The sequence below is a fragment of the Cinclus cinclus genome, chromosome 1 (genome assembly GCF_963662255.1).
Source record: "Cinclus cinclus chromosome 1, bCinCin1.1, whole genome shotgun sequence".
Lineage (NCBI taxonomy): Eukaryota > Metazoa > Chordata > Aves > Passeriformes > Cinclidae > Cinclus > Cinclus cinclus.
In genome coordinates this window covers 119,831,838-119,842,543 of record NC_085046.1, presented here as the reverse complement: position 1 = coordinate 119,842,543, position 10,706 = coordinate 119,831,838, and the positions used below count along the sequence as shown (strand labels likewise).

Here is a 10,706-nt window from a genome sequence, read left to right as displayed (position 1 = left end):
TATTTACTGTATATACAATTTAATTATTAAACAATCATATTTTTAATGAAATGCTGTGGTATGATTACCCTTAGTGAATTTTGCTTGTACTAATGGATCCACTTCTTCCATTAGCAAGATCATGTTTGAAATAAAATGGTATAAATGTATTTTAATCCACTCTAGGGAAAAACAGCTGTATGAAAGGTTACTCTTTGACTACTTCTGTGAATTAGTTCCTTATGTCAAATCATTATGCAGAAATAAAAGCTGTGGTCGGCCCACTTAAAATTCCATTTGAATCCTACTGGGAATGGAAAACCTTAGTATTATATTTCGTACTCTGAACATTCTTCTGAACATTTACTAGAAGACTAAAATGTAGCAGTAATAAAAGAAGGGAGCAGTATTATCAAATTCAAGAAAATTAGTAAAGCTATGGTTGGTTGAGGTTCATGCCTTCAGTTGTTTCACAGTATTTTCTGGCGGCAATTTAGGGCATTTTAGGATGAAATGGGTGATAGTTTTACTATTCTTGCTGATAGTTCAGTGATACTTCTATTTCCAGATAATGATTCCTACAGAAAATGACATTTATTTTCTTTATAAAATACCCAGATGTTGAGTTTAATTTCTTATAAAGAGAACTGTGAGCAACAGAAAAGTCAAGGCCAGCCAGGGAATTCAAAGGGATCTCACCACAGGAAGGTGGACATTCTCACCAGCTGGGGCTGCTTCTAATCTAGGCACTATGAAAACAATGGGGAATACAGAGATCTCCTCCACCATCTTAATCCCAGGTCACATAATTAGAATCTCTGCAGGCACTAATGGCTAGCTTCCTTGAGTATAGCTTTCTTGCTATAGGATAAATATCCCAATTCCTTTTGGTCACAATTAATGATGATGTAGCAACAAAAACATACCTTAATGCACTGCAGCTGAACATTTTCAATACCTGTGGCTACAGCAGCATGTGAGGGGAAGAAAATTTTTTGTCTCATTTTTTACTGTTGCCTGATAATTGACAGGGATGAGGGTTTGTACCACAAGCACTTAAACCACCCATTTAGTCTAACTGCTTAGCTTTACAGTCTTAAGACTACTTAGTTAAGGATTTGTAATTTCAGCAATTTACAACAAACAATTCTGGAGTTACAGGCTCAAAATAAAAGGATCAAAATAACAAACAGAGTATTAGTATTAGTAGAGAGAAGGCTGGCGTTATGTACACCTGTGAAACTCTCTGAACGAACCAGAAAGCAAAAAATTACAAATGATGCCAGAGATAAGTGGGTTTGGGAAAGTTCTTCAAAAAAGCTCCCTCCTTGTAATCTTTTAATGAAACTAAACTGTCATAGGACAGGCAAGAAGTATTTTCTGAATTGGGTTAAGCATTCAAAAATATGGAGTAGGAATACAACTTTGTAAAGTAAGGAGTTCCTTGGGGCCCCTTAAAGTCAGTGATGATATAAAGGTGCAAAAAAAAATTCTGGTGACTTGGAAGACACTACTGAATTTTCAGAATGACCAAAAGTACAGATGATTGTGGCAGATCCCAAAAGACTGGTGATACAGTAATGAAACGTCAGATAAAATTCAATGTTGATAAATTCTAGGTGAGTACCATAAGAAACACAACCCTAACTAGCTTAATAGGAGTGTGTACCTAAATATTATTTATTGATACTATCACCAGTTAGAAAAGGGTTGGTGGTGGAGAAAATTTCTATGGAAACTTAGCTCAGTAGCATTCAAAAAACCCCAAATATATTTATGGCTATTGAGAAGAATGAAGAAAAAAATCAAACGAACAATGAATACTACTTCTTGACTATACCTTGACCATGGAAGAATTCCCATTCCACTTCAAAAGGAGCATAGAAAAGATTCAGAGAAGCAGGATATGGCTATTCAGAGATAAAAACTGGCATCTGTAAGAAGGAAAACCGCACGTACAAGGCCCCATCAATGAGCAAAGTGCTGGAAGAACTTTGTAAAATAATGAGCACTAACAAGGATGAAAAAAAAAGGGGGAAGAACGCTCAATGTTTCAAAATAAAAACACTAGGGACCACTAAGTGAAGCCAGTGGTAAAAGAAAACTTTTTTTCACAAATATATAATGAAATCATGGCTCTTAGTGCAACAGGATGTTGTGGCACAGACAGTATAAAAAGGATTTTAAAAGGGTATGAGCAAAATAATGGAGATTTGCTGGCCAACAGCTATTAAATAGGCTATATGGGGTGTGACACATGGTTTTGGCGGTCCTTAAACTGCCGCTTGCCATAAACCTTGCCACAGGCAAAAAAAATCACCTGCTGTGGCTCCTACTGCTTCTCCTCACCTTCTGCCCCTTCCACTACCTGACCTTTGGCGGGGCTACTCATCTCACGTTAAGTAAAGCGTTTGTTCCCCGAGTTACACATATTTCGGTAAGACTCACTCAGTTACAGCCCCTTCAGGATCAACCCTCTGAAACACCTCATTGCTGCTTCTCTCTGTACTCATCCCACAGCTTTCCTTCGCATCCTCAAACTGTCTGGTCAACCAAATTCTGCAAGAAAACGTTATGGCTGCACAGGCAAGCTAAGAGTAGAAAACTCGAGCTGCTTTTTAAGAGACGGGAGGGCAGTGTAGGGGTAGGTAGCGCCAGTTCAGGCGATGGCTCCTGGCGGGCACGGGCGCTCCGCTGCCGCGGGGTCCGCCCGGAGCCGCCGCCGCCCGCCGGGATGCCCGCCCCAGCGGGATCGCCCCCGCCTGCTTTCCCTGCTTTCCCTGCCTTCCCTGCCTCCCCCGCCTCCCCCGCCGCCGCCGGGCCCCGGCCGTCACTCGCTGTGTCGCCTCGCAGGTCGCCGGAGCGGACGGGGCGGGCGCGGCTCGGAGCCGGGCGGGCGGGCGGCATGAAGCGCTCTCTGCTGCGGCTCTGCCGGGCGCGGGACAAGGCGGCCGCGGCCAGCGCCTACCAGGGCGTCGTGTGCGAGGCGGATGCCGCCTCCGTCGCCTCGCAGGATGTCTTCAAGGTGCGTGCGGGGCGCCGGGCTGGGAGAGAGGGGTGAAGGTGGAGGGTGAGGTGGGCGAGGGTGCGGGGCTCTCTGGAGGCGGCGGCTGTGCGGGCTCGGCAGGGGTTGTGTCCCAGGAAGCCGTTCCTCCCTCCGGGACACGCTGTCCTCCAGGACACCCTGTCGGGGTCCCGGGAGGGAGGATCGCTGCGGGATGGGAGACAGGCTGGGAGCTGCCCTGGCCGTGGGTGTGAAGGCACAGGGCGCTGATGCTCTGTGACCCAGGTAGGGGCGAGGTAGGGGAGCAGGCGAAGGAGGATGGGGATGGCAGGCTGCTGACGCAAAACTCACTCACTCCTGGGCACAGAGAGAGACTCCCTCTTAGAGGGAAGCCGAGGTCATGATGGAAATGAATAGATCATCTTAGTAAAAAGGACACGAAAGAGAAGTTTAGAAGCACTGGAACTGTTACGAAGGGGAAAGGAACCATCAGTGCAACCTACAAAAGTGATATCGCAACCAAGGACATAATATCTTCCTATTTTGAATAGAGAATAGGATGAGAAGTCATGTATTTGTATTGCTGCCAGGGAGACCTAGACCGAGCTTCAGTGAAGCCTTTTTAAAGCATAAAGATAATTAAGCAAAGGAAGAGTTTGCTTACAGTATGGAAAACTTGGATAACTTCGGAGATTTTTAACAGCAGACTAAACAAATTTGACAACGTTTGTACATGGGTTTAAAACCCTCCTGAGGTCATTTCCATTCACATATGTTTTCTGTCTGCTAGCTGTGGACCTGAGCAACACCTCTTCAGCATAATATGACTTGTCGCTCTGATGGGTGATCTGTCACTGCAGAGCTGTGCAGGCACAGGGCAAAGGAGCTGCTGTTTTTTAAATAACCCAAACAATGAGAACACCTCACTGACTTCTTTCTTCCTTATTTTGTTAGCAAAACACTGCAGTACTGGCTGATAAACCTTACTTTTGTTGGTAGAAATTATCATCATGCCACATTTTGTCTTACACTGAGAAATAAATCCAGAGTTAAAAGTGGAAAAATGTGGTCTAGATCAATAGAGGTAGAATGTTAGAAGTAACAGAAAATACTGGGCTCTCTAATAATGTTTCCTTAGACAGCTTTTTGGTGTGTTTAAAATTTATAGATATTGCATGTGTAATTGAGCTGCTTTTTGTGACAGTTGAATCATCTTAAATATAATTTCCACAGTTACATCACATGTTTTCAATTAGCTTTTTCTGATTGCACTATTGAAGCAGATGCCAGCCCTGTATTTGGCCGCAGTCTTATAAATGTTTAAACACATTTGTAACATTATTGACATGAGTAACCTCACTGAGGTCAGTGGGACTATTAAGCTGAATGAAGCTAAACACATGCTCAAGCACATGAATGGGCTGCCCTGTAATGTATATTTGCTTAAGGATGGCAAAAATTGTTGAGTCTTTGTGACTCAGGGGATCCTGGAGAGCAAAGATTTCCTTTCTTTTTGCAGGTGTGAAGGGAGTAGTGATTTTAGGGAATTCCCTTTTTTATTCTTTGCTTGCTTACACATTATTTGAAGGTTTACATAATTTTAGATAAGAATTTTTCTCCTTTTTTTTTTCAACCAATGTAGTTGAACTGTTTTTCATTTTTACTCTTTTCATTTTTAGTACCTGTTTCTTAAATTCCTGCCCATTCTACTGCAATCATGTTATTCTATCACTTTTCTTTACATAGAAATATGGGATTTGAAAAACTTCAACAAAAAATATTTAGAGATTATCATAAAATAACAATCTACTGAGTTTCCATAGTGGCCTTTGGTTGTAAAACATAGTACCTGGAATGTATCAAGCTGTCAGTGGGCTCACTGGGAAGATACTGAGTTTTTTCAGGCTGAGATAATATTCTGATGTTCTAAGAATGCTGCTGAAATTAAAAAATATATTGGTTTCTCTGACACAAAGAACATAACAGAAGCCCAGTGGCTGAACTTGAAAGCCAAGGAGGCAGTATCAGTCTCTGCAAAAATATCTAAAAAAAAAAAATTATTAAGATTTTTAATTTTCTTCTCTGTTGAATTCATTTTACATGGACATTGCAAGAAAGAGTATAAAAACATAAATTATGAATTTACTTGTTTGAGATTTTCCATGGTGAAGTATTTTGATCTCACTACAGAATAGAAAACAGTGTATTCAAGATGATTTTCAGTTTTGTTCATTTTGTACTGTTTCTCATCTGGATCTTATATTGCAGGCAGTTAAACCAATAACCAATCAGAGTTTCACTATTGGCTCAATGTGATCAGGATTTGTGAATTTCTGTATGAGCCCAAACAACTGGGCAGGAGTTATTGAGCAGTAATATGCCCACTAAAACACATCATGACCTTCCTAACTTCCTGCCTCTGAGGAGAATGACAAAATGAGAATGTTTTTACCCAAAACAGGTTATTTCAGATGGAAGTGCCTGTAGGCTACGGAGCTTCATTAAGAAGAATCGTTCTGGGCTTACAAAAGTGGATGAATTAAATGCCACACCACTGCATCACGCTGCGGAAGGGGGACAAATAGAACTAATGCAGTTGATCATAGATGATTCTTCTTGTGAAGGTAACATGCATTTTATGAACTACTTTATTTAGCACAATAAAAAAAATTCAATAATCAAGATGCCCATTACCCAGCTGAAACAGGACTGATAAGTTTTATCTCCATTTATAGATTCAAATATATTGCAAACTGTCTGCAACAGTTTGGACTGTCTCAGGTGTGGCTTGGGTCACTCTTGTTATGTAGGACTGTTTTTTCTCTAATGCAGTCAATCAATATGTCTTGCTTTGTTTGACACTCAGATATGTAGTCTTCAGATGTGAAAAAGAAAACTGCAATGATTGAACAGAAGACTTGATTTTCTGTCTTTCTTATTCATGTTACATGTCTCTTCTATAATAAGCATTGTGAACTACGTCAGACTCCACTGACTGACTATATGCTACTCAGTAAACCTCCAATGGCCCTGGAAAACGTGGTTTTTTCACCTATTGATGGCCAATCCAAATTTAGATTATTCTGGCTGAAATATATGGGGTTTTTTTAAATTTTCAGTCTTTCATTTTTGTCCTAACATTTTTAGGATACTGTAGAAGTTTGTCTTCAGTTTTCAAGCTCAGAACATATGGGTAGAACAGACCATTTTTATAACTGGTATGAATGATTTACTTTTGTGTTCTGAAGTGAAACAGAGTGCCTATGGTCTTTAATTTTCTTATAATTTACAAGCACTTATTTCTTACCTCTTATTTCCTTTATTCACACTCATTTTTTTTCTGTGCAGCCTTTAAAGAAATAGCTGCAAAGTCAAATAAAATAGGAAAAAGGAGAATCAAGGAGAGAGGGAAATCAAGTAACTCTTGGGTGAGGAAAAACATTATAATAATGGGCAAGAAATAGACAGGTGTTTCAGCACTCCCATTCCTCTCCCCAATACTGTATATTCAGCACCATATTTAATCAATTTAACACAATACACTCCATCTCATGGAATCTTTTTCTTTCCTTTTCCAAAAAATGCAGTAGCACAGACCTAAAATTGACACTGAAGACACAGTTTGTTTTTTTTCAGTGCAACCAGAACATTTGATGATTTTGCTTTGTTTTTTGTTTTGTTTTGTTTTCTCTCCTTTGACCTAGTATTAAATGTGATGGATTCTTCTGGAAATACCCCACTGCACTGGGCCACAAAGAAAAACCAGGTTGAAAGTGTTCGCTTGCTTCTCAGCAGAGGAGCCAATCCAAACATTCTCAACTCCAATATGATGGCACCTTTGCATATGGCTGTTCAGTCCCTGCACAATGAAATTGTGAAGGTAAGCCTAAAGTCCATGTAAATACACACACCTGATAAGTAGCACAGGCAGCAGCCATGTGCAGAGCTCCAAGACCTTGTTGATATATGCCATATCTCCTCATCTGTTTCCTTTAGTGAGCTGGATGTGTTACATGATGCCTGTAGAAATGTTGGTGCCCTCTTAGCACTGCCAGTAAAAAGTAACTTACTGATTTATAGAAATACAGATGTTTGTGCTATGATAGCTGTCTTTACGTTTCACAGAAAATGCTTTTTAAATTTTCCAGACACAAGGAAATGTCTTTAAAAGTGTTCTTTTTAAAACAGAAACTTCATGTAGACATATGTATTTCAAATTAAAATGTTCTGTTTATCTTTTTTTTACATTTGTACAGGGTGTTTTAGAAGTATGAACATTCTGGAAACTAGTGTATTTTAAAAAGAAAACAGATTAAAACTAGTCAGAAAGACAGTTCTTAGAACCAACATTCTAGTACTCAATTGAATGGTAGCAGAAATAAATCTGCAATTGAAAATCACAAAGATATATTGTGAAGAAGTTACTAAGGTGTCCATGTTGAACCTTGTAAAACAGTGATAGCTTTGAGATTTTAAGAAGCATAATTTTTAAACCATTTGTCTAAGTGCAGTGAGAATGTTTTCACTTCATATACAGCATAGGGTTAGAATTTTAAAACTTTTAAAGTTCTTTAATTTTTAGATGAATACAACCTTAAAATTGCAACACTTCCTTTTCTGCTTAAATCTGTCTCCTTTTCTGGTTCATCTATGCAGAAGAAAGAAACATGTTATTTGTATTCAAGACTAAGAGTTCTTTAAAAATGTTTCAGTGTCCTCCAATCTTTTACAAAATCTGTATTTATTACGAATTAAAAACAATGAAATCTGAAATCAGTGGCATTTTAAAATTGGGTTTTTATCAGTTTCTGTGCTTTGGTTCTTGACTATATCTGCGCTCTCATTTTTTTCTCTACTCTGTTGTTTATTCAGACTAAATCTCCCTTGGTTTTCATTGCCAAATTGCCTGAGAGTGATTAAATGTACCAGTTCCTCTAGTACAGAAAAAATAAATAACTGAAATTACTGAAAGACAATTAAATAAATATGTAGCTAGGGGAATAAATAAGCCAGTATGGTCATTATAATTTCCAGATCCTTTACTTCTCAGAAAGTGCTGGAAGCAATGATAGAGATAATTGATGGTACTGATAGTTCAGTGTCAGCTGTTAACATAGAGACTGGAGCAGGATTTCAGGACTGCAAGGACCCAGTTTTCATCAAGACCCATCTCCCCTCGTTTCACTGTTCAATTGAGCAGATTCCACAACATTGTCACTTGCCAGGAGATTTTCTGTTGAAAACTTCAGTTTAAAATATTTATCTGCAGTGTGCTATAGAAAATATTTTCCCCCATTAGTGAGAAATTGTTAAATCAGACTTTAAAATACTTTGCAGCTATATGCAGAGTTTAACTTAGTTATCTGGCTGCTTACTGGGAAGAATTCTACTTCATATTTGTTCATATCTGCATTTCTCACCAGCATATTTTGGCATTCTCCTGCATTTTTTTCCTCATCTGCCAATGCATTCTGGGCTTTTGGCATGCAAAACGAGTAAGTTGCAAGGGTGCTATGGGTTGTAAACAACAACAACAAAAAATGGAATAAGCTTTTGTTGTTGTGTTTGGCTTATGACTGACTGAATGTTTTCTTAAACATTTAGATTTTAGTCCAACATAGCAGTACAGATGTTAACTTGGAAGGTGAAGCAGGGAACACACCAATAATGGTAGCGTGTTACAAGGACAATCCTGAAGCACTGACACTCCTGGTAGGTACAATTATCCATCATCTTCTGAGGTGATTCTCTCTAGCCTGATGCAGTGTTGTTCTGTTCCTGGGTTCAGTCTTTGTACAGTGCAGGTAGATTAATCACTGACCTAGTGTTCAACTGGCTTTCCATGGGTTTCTAAGAAACTTTAATCTTTTAAGAGGGTGTATTATATCTTTAGCTATCTGAGTGGCCAACTTAAGGAAAGAAACCTGATTTTGAAGGTCATGAGAACACAGAATGAGGCCCATACATTGCATGGCTATAGCATGCAAAATACACTTGTATATAAACTTCATAATACATATGCAACATTCAAAAAAAGGAGACAGCTACCCAGGAGAATACATCTGTAATAATATATTCATTTGTCAGATTTTACTGTATGTCATTAAGCTGTATTGAGACATTATTTTTCAGATTGAAAATGGAGGAAAAATATGTAAACCAAACAAGACAGGATGCATGCCTATCCATGCAGCAGCATTTTCAGGTGCAAAAACATGCCTGGAAATTCTTTTGAAAAAAGGTAAATACAATGTTCCCAAGCAGTGAGTACCAATTTGCTGCTTTTGTTTTCAAATAACTGTGAAAACAAGAAATTATAACTGTGTTTGAACTTACAAGAAGCTATTGCAGTTATTCCTATGAATACTATGCTGACAACTTTAGTATGATTGCAACAGCAAACTAACTGCTTTCCGAAATGTATGTTCATCCATTTTTAAATGATAGATGTGACAGGTTCCTGTTTTGAGAGGGGAGAATATTATTACACACTTAATATGCTTGTTTTGAAAGCCTTTATGTCTTCTGTTATCTCATTCTCACTTTTAAAAAAAATCCATTTTCATCTTTTAGGTGAGGAATTGGGTCACTCTGCTAAAACCCACATCAATTTTACCAATAATGGAAAGTGCAGTCCACTTCATTTGGCAGTTCAGAGTGGCGACCTCGAGATGATTAAAATGTGCATTGAATTTGGAGCCCAAATTGATCTAAAACAGGTAAAACTCCAACTGGCGCAAAATGTATTTTTGAAAAAAAATTAGGTGTCTCTAAATCTCTGAGTGGTATGAAAAAAAAATGAGCAGATAATCATTGTTCCTTTTCTCTTCCAACACAAAGCAGAGGGAGCAGCAAATGAAAACAGGTCTCTGGTTCAAATCAGGCAAAATGTGAGGTTTCTTTACTCAGGTTACATAGGGTCATCCCTTCCCAGAAGTGAGACCTTCAGTCTGACCCTTTCTGATCGTTCTTGTCTATCCTCAGCCTTACCTTGGCCTTTACAGTATCTTCTTTGTAGGCAAACACAAATTCATGGTTCTACTGCTGCTTCCATGGTGTAGTCTTGCTGGTGTAAGGGTCTATGCCCAGATGCAGTCACAAATAAACATTTTTTAAAATATCTATCATGAATCAAAATGTTCTCAAGCATGGAATCACCTCATGAGAGCAAAACTACAGTTTTGCCTTCTTCTACTGGCTTGATTCTTTGAACGCCCAGCTTTTGAATGAGGTGATTTATGCTGCTGATTTTGTGATGGGTAAAACTTTTTTGAGAATGCTTATAGCATTGTGGAAAAGCCCATTCCAGTGCATTCACCAAAATGGTCCTGCTCTAAAAGTAAGAAATTTAAAACCCTCAGGCTTATATCAAATCTGCTTAGTCCCATCTAGGTAAACAAAATTCCATTTTGGCAAATACTGTACTATTAATCTGTATATTGTTTAATTATTTTATGAGTCTAGTTTATAATAGTTTATAGCATATTGGACGTTATTTTTCACCTGCAGAAAATCTGATTTAAAAATTACTTCTAAGGAAGTAAATGACATTTAAAAATAATTCATTTTCTGTATTATATAGAGCCATTTGTTTGCTTCTTTATTTATATTGGCCTAGATATGGTTTTCTGTGGCTTTCATTTGCTTCATCTCCTGTATTAAAGGGTGCTGTTTTTAATTAAACTACAAAAGGTTAAGAGTATAATTGTCTCAAATCTTAGGG

The 10,706-nt window shown here is 38.5% G+C and overlaps 1 protein-coding gene across 1 annotated transcript in view; it reads left to right on the top strand.

Moving 5' to 3' along the window:
• The first annotated feature begins 2,713 nt into the window (after positions 1-2,713).
• The window catches only part of TRPA1 (transient receptor potential cation channel subfamily A member 1), a 30,678-nt gene continuing 22,685 nt past the window's right edge, over positions 2,714-10,706 (top strand). The window contains exons 1-6 of the mRNA XM_062502427.1: positions 2,714-3,004; positions 5,445-5,607; positions 6,688-6,863; positions 8,588-8,695; positions 9,116-9,224; positions 9,557-9,702. Of these exons, the coding sequence (XP_062358411.1) occupies positions 2,714-3,004; positions 5,445-5,607; positions 6,688-6,863; positions 8,588-8,695; positions 9,116-9,224; positions 9,557-9,702 (993 nt within the window). The remainder of the gene's footprint in view (positions 3,005-5,444; positions 5,608-6,687; positions 6,864-8,587; positions 8,696-9,115; positions 9,225-9,556; positions 9,703-10,706) is intronic.